This window comes from Dermacentor albipictus, chromosome 5 (assembly GCF_038994185.2).
Source record: "Dermacentor albipictus isolate Rhodes 1998 colony chromosome 5, USDA_Dalb.pri_finalv2, whole genome shotgun sequence".
NCBI classification, from domain to species: domain Eukaryota; kingdom Metazoa; phylum Arthropoda; class Arachnida; order Ixodida; family Ixodidae; genus Dermacentor; species Dermacentor albipictus.
In genome coordinates this window covers 28,456,253-28,474,233 of record NC_091825.1, presented here as the reverse complement: position 1 = coordinate 28,474,233, position 17,981 = coordinate 28,456,253, and the positions used below count along the sequence as shown (strand labels likewise).

The 17,981-nt window shown below is 45.0% G+C and overlaps 1 protein-coding gene across 2 annotated transcripts in view; it reads right to left on the bottom strand.

Moving 5' to 3' along the window:
• LOC139059863 (uncharacterized) overlaps positions 1-17,961 on the bottom strand; it is a 111,462-nt gene extending 93,501 nt beyond the window's left edge. Inside the window, exons 1-4 of one of the 2 annotated variants that reach the window (XM_070538335.1) lie at positions 16,462-17,960; positions 16,226-16,410; positions 6,439-6,568; positions 4,624-4,785 (exon numbers count right to left, since the gene is read on the bottom strand). In XM_070538335.1, coding sequence (XP_070394436.1) covers positions 4,624-4,785; positions 6,439-6,568; positions 16,226-16,410; positions 16,462-17,767 — 1,783 coding nt within the window. In that variant the 5' untranslated portion in view covers positions 17,768-17,960. Of the gene's footprint in view, positions 1-4,623; positions 4,786-6,438; positions 6,569-16,225 lie in introns of both variants that reach the window. The other variant, XM_070538334.1, reaches the window with a different exon arrangement.
• Positions 17,962-17,981: the final 20 nt, after the last annotated feature.

Below are 17,981 nucleotides of genomic sequence, written 5' to 3'. Positions count from 1 at the left end.
GCTACAACTTCAACAAAAAGGTGTGGATGACGTCTTCGCTCTTCAGCAATTTTTTGCAGCAGCTGGATAACAAAATGGGTGCTAAGGACAGGAAAATACTGCTTTTTGTGGACAACGCACCGTGCCACCAACCCGATACGTCCAGCCTGAGGAACATAAAGTTTGCTTATTTTCGCTCAATTGCACAAGCCGGCTGCAGCCGCTCGATGCCGGCATCATTAAGTGCATCAAGCAAGGGTACCAGAAGTTGTTAGTGCAGCGTCGGCTGGCAGCTATGGAGCGCAGCGAGTCGGAAAGAAAGATCACTGTGCTCAACGTCATGCATTTCAATGCGAGTTCGTGGAGCGCAGTGTCGTGAAGCACAATCGCTAACTCGTTCAAGCACTATGACTTTAAGCGAGAGACTGCCTCCTCTGCTGGGGACGCAACAACCTCGATGCCGCTCGAGGCCGATGCAGGCTTCGCCGACGACGATTCCGAGGGTTTAAACCTCACCACGACCTTCGCCGCGTACGTGCAGGCCGACGACAATGTTGCGATCTGCGGCGAGGTGTCACTGGATGACGCCATCGAGTAGGATTTGCCTAGTGCCGACCTCGCTGCAACATCGGATGAGGACAGTGACGACGCCACAGATGCCGTGCCTGTGCCTACCACATTCGCCGAGATGCTACGGCACACAGACGACATCCGGAACCTCATCTGTTCACGCGATGCCGCAGAGGGCCTCCTTTTGGACATTGCCCAACTCGAGCGAAAGCTCTTGGTTCACGGATCAAACAAGGTCCAAAAGAAACTTACTGACTTTTTTTTAAAGTTCGCACCAGCTGGCGGGAATCGCTGCAGTGGGCAGTGGAGTGCCGTAAAGGTTCATTTGAATAAAGCATGATTGGTACCTGTACTGCAGCATTAATTGTTATCGCATTTACTTTTTTGGTAATTTGGGTTTCCAAGCCCTGCAGAGTATGTTAGTAGTTTACATTGAAGTTCCTCATAAATCCATCACGCGAAATAAGTAGTATTTTTATAGGATAATTAACGTTCAGATTTTACAATGCTTTTTCGCAGTCCCGAAAAAGTCGTATAATTGGGGTTCCACTGTACTGCCATACAAAAGGAGTGAAAGAGACAGCAAAATGTTGACTGCCAAATAGCTGTCAAAGCTCAAGCTTTATTTGGCAGTGCTTTAGGAATACGTGTCAGGAGTGGTGGCGTGTGCAGGGGGGGGGGGTTATGCCACTTAATTTCAGGGGGGGCCTGGCCCCCCACCCCCCAGGCACTCCCTTGGGTACGATCCTGTCGGCAGCCATTGTTCCCATGGTGCAAGGACATAGATGGTCGTCCAAAATCATTAATACAGGTATAATGCATGTGGTGCCACACAGACAACTGTGTCGAAACGAGTACCACTGTCCTGAGTTCCGATGTTGCACCTGCGCACGCACCAGGGTATGCCTCCTGGCACACTGTTTATACTGTAGGCCTCCTCCCTGGGGGGGAGTCAAGCCCTGCAAGTGTGTGACCTTCTTTGTAGCTTCTGAAATCAGTTCAGCGGTCGCTCGCTCATCTCGAAGGCCATACCATTGTCGCAGTAAGACTAGAGCGGGCACGCGCTACCGTGTGCCCAGTTTGTTTGCACTTCCGTGCTTTGGTACTTCACATATGTCCTCTTTTTACCGCGACCAGGTTCGAAGCATTCGTCGGAACAGTATGACAATTTTTAAACAAAATTTTTTTTATATCTTGAAGCAGTTTCAATAGGCAAGATTGCAAAATTGCAAATGCACTGAAATGTGATCATTATAACTGATTGATTGTTACACCTGGGATCGTTATAAGTGGGTTTGGTTGTACATGCATACATTATATGCACACTTCTGCTACGTGACTGGTTTCCCACACATACACTTTTTTCTGCTTTTACACTTCTAACGATAAAGCATTAAAAATAATAGGTATGTGTACACATCACGTAGAGAAAAGCCTGTCTACTCAGATGAAGGTGTCATACCGGAGCCAGACTGTGAAGGAAATCGCGAGGATCTCGTCGCTGCAAGCACCAATCAGTCACGAGATAACAATAACCACAGCTTCTACACTGACTTCGTACGGAATAGAAGTGAGGGGTAGCGGATTTCTTTGGTAAATAAAGGCGCAGTGATGTAGTAAGCATTTATTTGTCGTTTCCTTGACACATTCGATAATTTGACCTTTGGTGATTTCCAACAGTTGTTCTAGTCCCGGGAAGTTCAAATTAACGAGGTTTTACTCAGCTATAAAGCTGCCAATGTAGACACTTTTCCATGTGCCCTCAGTGGAAACTAAACCATGTGAAGGAGCATCTCATTCTGACATACAAGTGCAATGTACAAATGAAACTTGCTTTGTGGACCGACAACTATTTGTGGAAACCTTACGCTAATAAAAAAACTACTGCAGAACGAAAGCTTCAATGACCCATGCCACAATTCGAACGAGGTTGGCTTCACGGGTAGTAAATTCGTACTTCGAACAATCAGCTCCAAACAACGGCAAAAGCAGGTGACGAAGACCACTGCCGGCCCTCACAGGAGTATGCCTTTCAAAAAGCAGTGCTGGAATTTTAGGTCCATCCGAGTGCTGAGAACAACAAAAGCAAGGTCTTGTTCTGCATGTCAGTGTTAGAAATGAAATCAGCGTCAGGAGATCATCTGCGTGAGAGTAAAATCCAGTTGAGGCAAGTCATTAGTAGCAGCAACTTTGCGAGAGCTGTTGCCTATTATGCAGCATATTGCAAACGATAATTAAAATTGGAGCTCGTGCAAGATGTGCTCGAAATCTGTTTACAGAATTTTCATGTGATACTTATAGAAAAGTGTGACAGCACCTGTGATACTTGGGCTAGCTTTCCTGCCGTTAAAGGGGCCCTGCAATGTGTCTGAGAAAACATCTGTTGACGGCAGTGTCACAACGCAGCTATTTTTCTTCACTGGAAGACATCACACGGTAGATGTTTGGATAATATATAATAATACTAGTATAATGCATAGTGGAAGCTCATGTGCTTTTACAAGTCCTGTGTAAAAACAGCCCCATCATCCTGCATGCTCACACTTGAAGGTCAGCTATGGCTTTGTGTGCCAAGGCTTTCGCAACTGTGGCACACAAACTTTTCAAGGCAATTGCGCGTGCAATCACCGGCAATTGGCTTGCATGGTAGAACGTCACTGGGAGAGTGAAATGGATTGGTAAAAGGCACCAAAATCAAGTTTGAGTTTAGGCTTTCATTTGCACACATTCTTACGCTTCTCAAACAAACTTCCATTTGCATTTGCCATTTTGATTGTTATTTATGATTATGTTCTCTGACTTGTTGGATACAAAAACGGAGCGAAATGATGGCCTCCAAAGTTATTGCAGGGCTCCTTTAATACATTTCTGTTATATTCCACTTTATTTTAAGTCATTACAATGGCAATAAATCCTCGCATTCCTGCCACTTGTTTATATAAATGCTTCAAAAAGCATTAGTGATGAAGCACCATGTTCTTAGCTAGAAGCACTGGGGCCTTTTTTTTCCCCCCCATCAACTGCCCTTTTAGGGTAAGTACTTAAAAGGCCCCTCACCAGGACTGGCCATTTTGAGCTGACAAGCACCATGGATCACGTCTGCTAAGTATTACATCTCTACGCACTGTGAAAAGAGCTGAAATTTCAAACCGAACGCCAATCGTCCTTCTCCTCATGCCCAAAACAGGAAGGATGACGTATACATGCAAGTGTGCCTACGTACATGTGCCTGTGCGGTCACGTTGCTCATAGTGCCACATGACTTTGAGAATTATTCAAGCAATATCTATTATTTGTGTAACCTGTTGCTTCAATAGACGAATTAAAGTTTAGAGAAATAATAAAACACACAAACCGAATGTCTACGTGTTCCTGTTTTGCTTCGCACCACAGCAGGAGAGATGTACTTCCATTTCGTCTGCTTGTTCCCACATCGTGCAGTCGCACACACAGACACCGAAACTATGTCATTTTCTACCGTATTTCAGGGCACAATCATGCTCTGTGATCTGCTTGTGTTTGCCTCAGTGTTCCTGTGACACTGACTTACACTGCTAGTCAGGTTTCCTCGTGCACAGCAAGCAAAAATCTTGCACTGCACGAAACTAGACAATCACAACAGCTCGAGCGTGACACCGTCAGCGGAAGTGCGCCACGCAGCAAAAAAGCCAGGGAAAAAAAATGAAGGTGGGTCCCGTGACGTATGCGTTACACGATCCTCAAGGTCCAGTATGGGAGAATGCAGGGAAAGAATTTCGCTTGCGGAGGCTAGACAGGGCAAGCGAAAATGATGTCTCGCTTGGCTGTGGACCTTGCCTCCTGAAACCATGGGTTCGCGGCACTGAAATATTTCTATCTTGGCTATTAACGAACTAATTTGGAAAATTCTTGAGACAGAATGCTCCCTAGAGGGCATGTAACAACTTCCGGCGTGTAACCAAATTTGCTATGTGGCCTGGTGAGGGGCCCTTTAAGGAAACCTGCGTACAGTTGCCAGTTGCAAAGGTGAAAGGAGAGGGCACAATGCGCAACGAGAGAGGTGACAAGAAATGCACCGGGCCAAGGCTGACTCACCTCTGGCAAAGTGCTGGAGCAGCAGGTACTCGGTGTAGGCCGGGTGCACATTGAGCGCCTTGCTGAGGCAGACGTGCCTTTCGCTGCGCAGGTGTCCGATCAGGTGGTCCCGGCAGGGCATCGAAATGTGGCACACGCGGCAGAAGAACTTGCTCGGCTCCTCTGCGTGAGCAGCAGCATTGCAACATCTTGAGAGAGCACTGTTTATTAACAGTGGCGCTTGTGCAAAATTAGTTTGAGACACTGCGACTGGCTTGTTGTTGGGCACAGTAGGTAGAAGATTCTAATCACTTGCAAAAATATTTGTTTACCATCTCCATCGCATCTTATGGGCCCTTAAGCCACCCCGAGCTCAAAAATGTGTTGTGTAGAAGTAGCTGTGTACCAGTCCACAACGAACGCACAGCTACAATAATTCTGTAAGATAATGCCCTAACAGCAAAGTTTCCGGCGTTTGACGTACGACTAAGCAGCCGCTGTAGTTTCTTGATCTCCTTTGCGGCCCTTCACAGAGGTACTACTTCCTCCTCGTCACCTATTCTCACCAACTCCACACAGTGCTGTCAAAGCTGCGGTTCAATTCAACACACCAGAAGAAAGGCTCCTCCACTGTCCATCCCTTCTGCACGACATTGACTAAACGGAAGCTTTATCGAAGGATTAGTGGCACACAATGGTCAAGCTCCCCCACCCTAACCTTTCTTATCTCTCAGAAGAGAGCTGTCTAAAATCACAGTGATGCTATCATCGTTCATCAACTGACTAATCAACAGCTTTTTACTTTGGCGACACCCTGCTGGCATCACGACTTGCGATCAAAAAACAGACGGAATAGTTTTTCGAATTTGTGGCTTTTCTGGGGCACACGCACCGCTGTGCCTGCCAGAGACGATCGTCGCAGTATTTTGTACACAGTGCGTGTTTATTTAAATGTGTCCTCAAAATGACGGACATCGTTTGGAGCCCTTTACGTTCTTCAAAGTGACCCTAAAGAGCAAAGCAATTGGAGCTCTGTTAGTAAATTACCCTCCTACAATGCTAAAACAGCCATGAGAAGGGGCTTAAAGAATAAGCCAGGAAGAAGTGCAAAAATGAAAGGCTACGCCAGCCTGACGTTCTCGAACCACCTCGCCCGGACCTCATGAAGCTGTCTGCTCGGAGCAACTTTCAACACTAAAAATTGTATTCTAAAACACTGAACATGCGAAGTTTCAAACATTTTTAAAGGACTACAACCGCTGAAGTGCAAGAAAATACTAATTGCAATCTGTGGCATCACACTGACGTACCAGCTCCAAGGTGTTGACACAAAATTTAAAAAACGAAACTTTGACCACGATTTTATTTTCTAATCATCTACTTACTACAGCAAAAACAACGAAAGTAGGGTTCTTGAAGAATACTTTATCAAGCTTAAACTGATTCAGTGTTTCCCTTTAGTGTCCCTCATCTAAAACAATGCTTTCGGCCTCTCTGCTGAAATTAAAGCATTTAACACGTACTGAAGACATGCCTTTCCTCTCAGGCCAACTGGCCTCCAGTATCTCGAAATAAATAAAACTTGTTGCACAACTACAATAATTCCCGCACACCACAACACACACACAATTACCACTTGAACCCTAGCAGCAACACTAGCTCCACAAACATGCAAGTCAGTAGGTGGTGCCAACAGCAGGGGATAGTTGTTTTGTCTCAAAAATATAGGTAGGACAGTAGGCAAAATAAGAACAAGAGCTTGGTGGTGCAATTGACCACCACGTTTCAAAGGTGATGCTCACAGCATACGTCTATCCATCTATCCAGTCAACTCACTATTGAGACCCATGAAGTACATCCAACGAAGGCGCTTCATGTGCCGTGCGCTCTCAACATGGCAGTCGAACTGCTCGGGCTGGTCAATCTGGACATTGCAAAGGCTGCAGCCGTACACCGCCTTCTCACCCTGCAGAGAGGCAAAAAGAAAGAAGTGGACTCGACGGAGCCTTAAACTATGCCCAGCCAAAAAACTGACAGCAGTAACAGGCATATCCAACATATCCAGCAAATCAGCAGACTTCAGCCCTTGAGGATAAATTTTCAACCACTGAAAGCAGCAAAGTGGTTTGGCATCAGAACGAAGACTTCTCAGAATGCTGGCATTCCAGCAGCGTTGCTGTTGTCACACCTCAATGGTGCATGAGGTAAGAGCATTTGTCAGCGTAAAAAAGAAAGGATTACATGAATTTAGTTTGACATTTACTGCCCGTTTCGCTCAGACCAGTGTAGGCACTGCCACAGTGTGGTGCTCACACAGCGCAAGTGCCAACCAGTGAAGGAGCCAGAATGGCTCCGGCAGACCCGACTGAGCAAAGCACGACGCTACATCCACTTGGCTTGGTTGCTTTTGGAGCCAAACGCACTGCATGTGCCAATCAATAGCCGGGCAGCATAACGACACCACTGGTGCAAATGCATGTCGAGTGTCCGTAACATTGCAATCTCAATAAAGAATGCTGGTTTGTATGGCCTCCTAGTTGGCATGGTTGCCATGGTGTTTTATTATTATTATTATAATTACTTGCCCAACTACCTACCATACTACAGTACTATGGTGCTGGCACACCGCAGTCGGTGGCACTTGGCCATCAAGCAGGCAGAACATTTTGTCCACAAGGTCCCATTCATCACAAATGCCACAGTTCAGCCAACTACATAAAATTTCTGGCACTGGAGCTGTTTCCTGGTGTGGGCAAGCCCAACAGCACCCAATGGCTTTTTGCTCACTAAAGGAATTCGATGAATTTTTCTGCCCATTACCGCGAAGTTCCTTCCCTACTCATTTTAAAGAACCACTGACTACTGTGGAAAAGCGTTGATAAGTGCTAACTGGAACATCAATGCATCTCAACATAAACTTCAGGTACATAAGCTCTTGAATTTTGCAAGTTGAACATTTGCTATAAAGTGAATTAATTTACTGGGCAAAATTTCTTAACTATGAAATATCAAGCTGTAATTTGTTTTGCAAGCAGTCTCCACCTTTTCAAGTAATCCAGCTCATGACAGAATTACAAGGTTCACCGCAAGAGATCTTTGAAAAGTCTGTTTACATTAAAATAGACAGCTTTATATGTGCAGTGCGCAAATAGTGTTACCAGGCAACTGCTGGACCTACCTAAATAAAATTTGTAGCGTTCAAGATAGAAAGCTCAGTTTTACCGACTGTTGCAGAAGAACGGCTGATTTAGGGCCCAAATTATTTTTTTTTAAATTGACAGTAATTGGCAAATAAAAAAAAACATGATGCACAAGCTTTAGAACTCCATATCTCTGGACTAAAAACAGATAGCTCAATTTTATAATCTATCAGTTTGATCATCTAAAGTGAAATGCGATGCAATATGAGTACAGTTTACATAAAATTGCAACAGCTATTGAGCAAGTCCAGTTGAAATATCGAATGTTGTATAAATTAACTTTATTTGCTTAGTGCCAATTTATATTTTCTAACTTTACAATTTAAATTTTTCTATGTTTTTCTCAATTTCGAAAATTCTCGCAAAAAAAATTTGCAGCTTAAATAAAAGATCTGCTCCCCACAATCAGTCAAATCGACATCTTTCAAATGCAACAAGTATCACTAAATTGGTTTAGCAGATGCTGAACATAACACTTTCTCCCTTCCCATGTTGTGGCTTCAGATGGCTTTGTGACTTACCAAATTATTGTGTTCTAGCAAACTTTTGCAAAATAGAGGCAACACTTCACAATGATCATGTATGTATGCAAAAACTTACTTCTGTGTTTTTAGACAAATGTGACTTCTTGGAAACTTTTTGGTCTAATAAACGCTGCAAGAACATCTCAAGTTGCAAGCACAAAGATTAGCCTAATACAATGTGCTGAATCTGATGTCACAAACACGAAGGTTACACAAATACATGTACTGCTCATTATGCTCCATACTTTCTGTCACAGCTTTGAGGAATTCTGACACTGTACCATCACTACATGGTAGGTAACTATTAAAGGAAGAAAAATGCAAGGAACCATTTTCGTGACGGGGCTCTTTTATTCTGAGCGCAAACTTACAGCGCAAACACCTAAGACGAACCACAAAAAGATATACACGACACACACTGGCGCTGACTAACAACTTCTTTTTCTCCTTCGTCGTCGGTGCATATATATACCTAGGCCACACAACCGTGCAGGCGCAGAGGATACATTACTGACATCTGCCAATTTATCGCATACGCAAATGTAGGAATTCAAATTCTGATGGGTGCAGGGTCAAAGATGTATCACTGATGCAATTATGGTCAAAGAAGTATCACTGATGCAATTATTGCCTTGTTTTTTAATGTGGTAGGCCTCCAAGGCAAGCCGCGCATGTTAATTTTTGCTTTCGCCAAGAATTACCGTCCGATCAAGTTGCACCTCACAATTGCTGCAATAGTTTATATGCGCAACAAGGTGCGCTCCTCTATCTACATTTTTGTTTACTTTTACTTTATGTGCATGTTCCCTGAGTCGCTCAATGACGCACCGCCCTGTCTGGCCAACGTATGTCTTACCACATGAGAGTGGAATGCCATATACCACGCCGACAGCGCACAACACGTATGAGGCACCATGCCGAATAGGGCATCCTCCTCTGCTCTCTCCGCAGGTGCAGGAACATAGCTTTGAAAGCTTGTTTGGCGCAGAAATTGCCAAAGCAACACCATGCCTGCAAGCAACTTTCTTGAGTTGATGGGTCACCTTATGCATATAAGGGACCACCGCAGGCCTTCGCGTTTCACGTTCGGCGGCCGGCCTTTTTGTGGTTTTCCTTCTCTGGATCAGAGCTTCAACCATGGCAGTCGAAAGCGACATAGCAAACCCAGCTGCCAAAAGTCGGCTGATCTGATTTCAAAACTTTCTTGCATCTCGTGCTCCCACGAACTCTTAAGAGCCAATTCCATACATGACGACGCAATGCCTCCTTTCACAATCTTTGAGTGCGCAGACCTAAAGGGCAAAAGTTCCTTTTTCACACGGGGTTGATATGCCCAACACACATGGCATTCACAGAAGGACTCTTTTAGCCCACTGGCAGCCATAGCCAAAGAACCACTGGACAGAAGAATGGGAGTCATATTGCTAAAGTTGGCAATTAGCCAGACAAGAGGTACTGTTCATTTTAAAACTATTCATAGATGCCGCAGCAGTGAATATTCACTTTGTACATTTAGAAATGTCAACAGACGGCACTGTGTGTTCAATTCATGGTGCAAGTAATTTATGCTTAGTTGACATTTGTGGAAGGTTTGCACAACCATTCCGAAGCAGCGCATGGGCACATTTCCCATATGATTTTTTTTACCGAACCCTGGCAAACAAAACATGTCACCACAGTGCATAATGTCCAGTGCAAAAAGAAAAAAGAGAAAGGTTGGAGTATAAAAAGCGAAGTTTACACATCGGAGTGTTTCTTTGTGTTCCATGTAAAAATAAATTTGTGACTGGCAGGTAGGGTTCTGAAATTAAGTTTACTGCTCGACATTCAAAATAAAACTTATCTGCTCATATCTTTCAGTGCTCATTACTGTAGAACATTTTATAACGAACCCAACAGTGGAAGTTTGCCTAGAATGCATTGGGAGCACAAATAATCATAATGGGAGGACACGTGGCATGGGTAATACTTCACAGCGAACGTTAAAGGGGTCAATAACCAGGAAGCCAGTCCTTACGCAGCCATATGCTCTGAAATACTAGCCTTGCCAGGCTGCTGCAGTTGCATGCAGCACACGGAGCATGCCATACGTCCTCCTAGCTTTGCAAACTGTAGGCCCAGCAATGTGTTGCTCCCAACAGACTGAAGAGTCCCACACAGGCAGGAAGACTGCTGCTGCTTATTTCTTTTTTATTTTTTAAATAAATGTTTTCCTTTCTCCCCCTCCTCCTTTTCCTTCCCCTCCTCCTTTTCCTCTTTTCCTCCTCCTAAGTGCAGCAATGTGTGCGAATATCTGCACTATCTTCATAGCAGACACGTTTCTATTGCATTAATATACAAAAACTTCAGCTTCAGCAGAGGCAATGGAGTCCTGTCCCAGATACACTGTCAATGCATATGTCTATCACATATCCCTGTCTGCAACCCACTTCAGACAACGATAGAAAATGGGAAACTGCTGCTCTGCATAAACCATTCAAAACATTCCTCTGCTGAACATGGCGCGCTACGCTGGTGTACACTCTACATAAATGCAGGATGTAAAAAAAAAAAAAAGTGCTTTGCAGCCCCGCCAACGCTTCTGAGGTGCTGGTCATGGAGTATGTGACGGCATAACCGTAGGTGCAGGGAAAGTGAGTTCACCTGCAAGCCACTCGTCTCATCCTGTGGGCAGGCTAAAGAATACTGCCAGGTGTACGCCAACATGTCCACACGTTGCAGCATCCACAGATGTCATAGCATTTGCCAGTAAACTCGCCAATAAGAAACGTATCTCTTATGAGCAGATATACTGAGATATATGATGTATCTTCTAGGCTGCTTGACTTCGACAATTTTCAAAATATTTTTTCTACTCTTCTTTCATTTTTGTTTGTTCACCTCATTTTCTAATCTATGTGTCTTAATATTTATTGTGAGCATATTTTTGTAGCTCTGAGAACTGTTGAATTGACTTTTTTGTGTATTTGCTTTATTATCATATGGTCTTAGTGTTGTACTACTACACGGTGCCCCACGTAACTTCAGCCAAACATTAAAGATATGCAAATGCCACAAAGCTGGACACAACCAAAGTAATGTTTGCAGTCGCTTGGAGATACTCAGACTATCTTTTGCATTCTGCCTAATTAGATCAGTAGTCTTAAATAATTACTCGAATATTATAACTGGATAAAAAGTGTCCATGAAAACATCATAGGACAACACAAAAACTCCCCCTACAGCTTTTGGTTGCTTGATACGTGCTACATAAAAGTGTTTTTTTGAGCATGAAAGATGCCTGCAAATGCAAGCAAAATTGCCACACGACTGGCCACTCGAGGCACTTACATGCCAAGCACCTGAGTATATTACCAGTGTGTATATTATTTTTGCATTTGATGTACCTGCTTTTGCATTTTCTCTTTGGAATAACACCACTGAGAGCACTGTAGGAATTCTATAAATAAAGAAATTCTTAAAAATGATCTGTTTTGGAACGTACATTTCTTCAGTGGATATCAATTGCACGAGATTCCATGACCCGCCGCGGTGGCTTAGCAGCTACACAGCCTTGCACTGCTAAGCACGAGGCCACAAGTATTACACCCGGCCACATTTCAATACGTGTGAAATGCAAGAACGCCTGTGTACCTTGCATTGAGTGCATGTTAAAGAAACTCAGGTGGTCTAGATTAATCCAAAGTCCCACGCTACAATTACCATAGTGAGTACTTTGATAATTAATTAGTTAACATGTTATCCCACTAATCAACTGAGAGAACATGTTGCAATTTATGAGTAACACAGAACAATTAGTTGTGGGACAAGAAAGCTCAATGTTTGGCATGGTGCACTTTTGTTCCACTACATTCTTTATCAAAATGCCCTTTTAAGCCTTACAATCCAGCAGGGTACACAAATATTGAAAATATAAAGTTTTTCTTATTCAAATCATATTCAGTTTAAGAATTCACTACTTGAAGTTGTCAAATATTCATGTCTGTTCAAATATAAAGGATAACAACCGTTATAGGAATCTTCCGGGAGCAATATTTGTAAATAATTTTGTTGCAGCTTTGCAAGCTGCGGTTCCTGTAGAGGCACCAGTTGCTGTGCAAACGGATGGAGTAGATAACTTCTGCGCAATAATTTTCTTAGTTCAATAAAGATTGCTCGCCTCTGGCCAGCCTAAAAATTTGCTTTCTCAATTAAAGCAAAGTGTATAACAATTAGCACTGCCCTGCCACCTTTGCTCGTTAAACATCTGGTGATGTGACATTCCCGCATTTCACTACTGTCACTATCATGGAGCGCCAGATGCAATCACTTTTCTCATATGCAACCTTCTCGACTGACAGGATGCCCACTTGTGAACAGCAGTGCATGTATGAAATAATGGAAACAAGCGCAATGTTTTTTTTTTGTTTTCTTTAACAAGCAGACTCCACACAAACTTCATATTTCACTTGTAGCAATAAGAATATATTTGATATTCGATTTCGTATTCGAAGGTAATTCTTTCTTTTTAATATATAAATTTGCATAGGAAATTTCACTATTCAAGCACTTCAGCAGACCAGCTTAAGTTAAGCTTTCCCACTTACTGTTTTTTTAAGCACAAATCAATTAGTGCCATTATGAAACAAGCTTCCTTGAGTAGTAAAGGTAAGATGCTCCCACAAAAAACTCACCTCAAATCAGAACTCATCTCACGACAACTGTCGCCGGAGGTGCGAATAGCTATTGAGCTATGCAGTGACAGACAGAATTGCTCAAGTCCTGATTACTGAATGTGCCAAGCAGTAATTCTGAGACTTTCGCTACTTTGCCTATACACCCCCATACTCCGATATTCTCCCACTTTGTTTTAAGGCACCCTCTTGCCAAGGTCACCCACGAGCTTGGAGGTATGACGCCGACCGTATGACAATGACACAGTGATGACGGAATGAGGATGAAGCAATGATATCAATATAACAACAGAGGCATACAATTACGATGGCATGACGACAATTAGATATTGATTCTTAAATTATGACAAGGATTTAACGATAACAGCATGATAACAATAAGGTGACGACAATGGTGTGACCATGACGGTAAAATAAAAACTGGATGAAGCGAGAATGACGACCATCGCACTACCAAGACAGTGTGACAACAACAGCAAGACGACGACATAGTCACGATTGAATGAAGACAGCATGATTGCTATACAATAATGAAAAAGAAATGATGTTGATGGATAGACACAGGTGGTATGGTGACAAGGGCATAACAATGGCATGACGATATTCAAGTGATGACGATAGTGAAATGACAGCGTGAGAATGACGGCAGCATGATGCCAACAGTACAATGATGGCATGTTGGCAATGGGACGATGGTACTGAAGCGATGGCGATGGTGGATTGACGTGACGATGGCATGACGAGAACAGTACGACCACGAATGCATGACGACTGTATGACAGCGACGCAAGACAACAGCATAAGGGCAGTGGGATGACGAGTGTATGATGACAATGGCATGATAATGAGTGTGGCGCAAAGCCTGTCTGACAATGATGCCTTGACGACGACAGTATGATGAGTCGGATGACGCAGTAGGAGTGACAATGGTGGCACGACCCCAATGGCATCGTAATTTGGTCTGACAATGGACGCATGATAGCAACTGACCATGACATGCCGAGAGTGCCATAATCGCGATTGAATGACGACAGTATGATTACAATACAATAACAAAGATTGAAGTCAATGAAATAACACAGGCGGTATGAGGACAGCGGCTGGATGGCAATGGGATGATGTTACTGAAGTAACGACAACGATGAAACAACTGCCTGACGACAACATACACTGACTGTGTATGATTGTGACGATGATGGCCTAATGACGACATTACGTAAGTCGGAGGACAAAGCTGTAATGACGACGATGCAATGAGACTATGATGATGATGGTGTGACAACAGCATTACGAATGAATGTCGGATGAGAAAGCTAGAATGATGGCGAAGCAATGACCACGAGCCCATACCTACTGGCACAAGCTATAAAACTTTAACTTGGGTGAATGGGTTGGGGTAGAAGGCGTGACGACAACGGCATAACGAGAGTAAGATCACGTGAAATGATGACAATGAAATGACAACAGCATCACGGCCAGAAGCACATACCTAGCTTCCCAAGCAGCTAGACAACTTTGGTCACTGGGTCGGCATAAGAGGCTAAAAGGACAGAGACAGACAGACTAAAAACGGCCGAAGTAGGCGAACAATACTATTCGCATTAATAAAATTAATAGCATTCTTATTGTTTTTGTGTGCAATACACCCAATGGCAACAAGTCTGTCTTTGTAATAACTACCGAACTAAGAGGAAGTCCAAGTTTCACAGCAATGCTGACATTCAAGCCCGTGATTTCACCAGAGATATTGACTGCAACACCAGCTTGCAGTGCCAAGCAAGCCCATATTCTGAAGATGCCAAGGTAAATGAGTTCAGCTCAAGTGAGCAGGCTTCTTTCAAATTTATGGCTTTGGGGTTGGACTCATTGATGGTGACGTAATTGCTTTAACTTGTGCCTTAACAAATAAATTAAACACGTTTAGAGCCAGAATACCTGAAGAAGCAGCTGCAGGATCTCAATGGTATCCCTACACTTGTGGCTATCCCCTTTGTACCACGATGCTCCTGACTGGAATGGGTGAAACCTTCAACCAATGCAATAAACTGACGCTGTTCATAGGCATAGTGGAGCACAGAACACGTGGACATGAGCGACTATTGTGCCAGAATTACAGCGGCTTTGCCGTTGGCCTCATTTCAGTTCTCAATAAAGCATAGGATTTCGAGTGAGCTATTTTTAGCCAGTTGATGTTCTAACACATTAAAAAAAAAGCACTAACACAAAAGCTTGGTGTCTTACTTTTTTTTTTGCCTATTTTAATAGCTTTTGACTCCACAGTTAAGGTATGGAGCCGCACTTTCTTGAGAGCACCACAAATTATTCATTACAGCAATTTTTGTATGACCTGTTCAAAACATGCCTAAACCACAGTGCGTGGCTTCTGATGTGAAAGAGAAGACTCATCACATCAGTGAAAGCGGAAGTAGCAGGGTGTGGTGGTTGAAGACCATACAATGACTGTGTCACTGAACAGTGCAAAAAAGTTCTGGAAATGCAGGATGACATGCTCTCCTCTCTTGTCCCATCGAGTGCTGAATGGACTCGGCTTTCGGCAGCATGGCCACAGCATGTGTGGACGGATAAGTGGCATATGGTACGACGAGACCGTAATACTAGGTTTCAGTGGTGTATGGGTTAAGGTATGCAAACGGGTTAGTTGGTGTTGATCCATGATGTTTGACAGCGCGAACCTAGACAAAGGAGGATTAAAGGGGTGACAAAGACAACCACTATGGGTTGCCTTTTTCCCAGTCGAAGCCACGCTGCTCTTGGTTCACGTTTTGAACTTGTTACATTAAAAGGTATTGTATTTATTTGCTGTGGTTTCAGTGAATTGAAGCTTCATAGTGTTTTTACTTGGTTTATGGCAAGCAGCCCTTGTCTTCATTTGTCACCCTTTTCACTGTCCTTCGTCTATGCTCACACTGTCAAACATCGTGTATGGATTTCTTTTACAATGTCTGAAGTCATGCTGCTCTTGGCCCACGTTTGAACTTGTCGCATTAAAAGGTATTGCACTTATTTGTTGCTGTCCCAGTGAACTCAAGCTTCATAGCAAAATTACTGGGTTTACAGCTATCCAATAAAGTAGTAAATAACAAGACAAAAAGTTTATGTCAGTCCTTCTTCGAGCTGCTTTGCAAGATCTGCTACCAATTTTTAAGATGCCACAAATTCTCGCCAGAAAGGCACACTTGTACACAGAAGCCCCAACAAAACTTACCTGGCTGGCCATTCCATACTGTGCCACTGGACCCGACTCTTTAGCATCACGCAGCAGCCGCTCAATGAATAGCTGTACTGATCTCTGGATGCTGTTGCGAAATGATTCAGTGATGATCTCGGGCTGCTCGAAGACCACAGTGGGGCACAGCTCCGCCAGCTGAGTTACCTCCACGGTTGCCTCCTCTGAAACATAAGCAGGCTCAGATGTTGCCGGTTCGCACGTGGCACTCTCACCCTTAGCACCGTCATCAGCTGGCATTGTCTCATCTGCCAATGCCTCTCCATCCCTAGCGTCCATGGTTCCCTCACCTCCCTGGCCCTCGATATCGTTGTGCACGTAAGAGCCTTCAGTCTCATTCTCACCAACACCTTCTATCGTTGCTCCGTCCCGTGGAGTGTCACGAAGCACTGTCGGAGTGTCACGAGCTGTCTCATCGTGCACCGCGGGCGCATCCATCACGTGATCCCCATCACCTTGTCCGTCTTCCTCAGCACACACTGCGTCGTCACCTTTCTGTCCCTCTTCCTCACCAGCGTATGCTTCGCCGCCTTCGCCCTCTGCACCTTCAGCATCGTACAGGTCATCGACGACCTCGGCTTCGTCAGCGTCGAGACATTCCACCTCTTCGTCCCACTCGCCATCCTGGGTTATGCCTTCGCCCTCCTCGCAATATTCCGCGCCTTCCTCGCCTTCCTCGTCCGCGCCTTCGGCTACTTCTTGCCAATTTTCAGCGCCATCTCCTTCTTCCACACCATCTCCGCCACCGCATGCGGCGTTCTCTTCCTCTCCTTCCTCCTCGATGACTTCGGTGACTTCCTCTTCGCCGTCCTGGGACTCGCCAGCCTCTTCTTCAACAATCTCCTCGTCCACCTCCGCGTACTCCTCGCCGTTCACGTTCTCCGCGCTGCCGTCATGGACACCGCACTCGTCGTCCGGTGCAGCCTCGTCGCACATTTCCTCCGCATCGGCGGCACCGTCCGCGTTCTCCTCGATGTCCTCTTCAGCGTTCTTCTCAGCATCGGCAGGCATGGAGTCCTCCTCCGCACCGCTCTTGTGGTCCTCGTCGTCCGCCTTCTGATCGTCGCTAGGCCGCGGCGAGCCGCCCTCGTCGTCGTCGGCGTCAAGTACCAGCGCTTCGCACGTGGCGTCTTCCTCCTCAACTTCGGCCTCTTCGTCTTCCGATACGTAGTCGTAGCTTGCCCCGTCTTCCGATACGTCGTCGTAGGTTGCCCCGTCTTCCAAATTCGCCTGTTCAGGCCCGGGCTGAGGCTCTGCAGCCAGGGCGGCCGGCAGCTTGCTCTTCTTGGCGCTGGGCTCAATGGCGGCGCAAGCCTCGGCGGGCGCCTTGCGTGGCAACGCAGGCGTCTTTTGGGCGACAACAGAATCAGATAGCTTCTCTACGACTACGACCGCAGCTGTGAGCTTGCTGCTTTCCAGCTGCTCCGTCGTGCCGGATGCGCACGCTGCAGGCGTTCCCGCACATCTGCCCTGAGTCGCCGACTTACGACCCCGGCGCGCAATATTTTTGCGCGGAGGCATAGTACTGTTTCACAAACTCGTAACTTTCGTAATTCCACAGAGTCTACAGTTCTTTACCTTGACTTACCGCTGAGTGAGTGTATGAGCTTCTGAATCACGGTATGAAGGACGAAAACGCCCGTTTTGTTGGTCTTCTATGCACGATATTTGATAGAATGCGTCACAGACGTACACCGCATAAACAACATGGCGCAGCGCTTGCGGAGTTGGATCG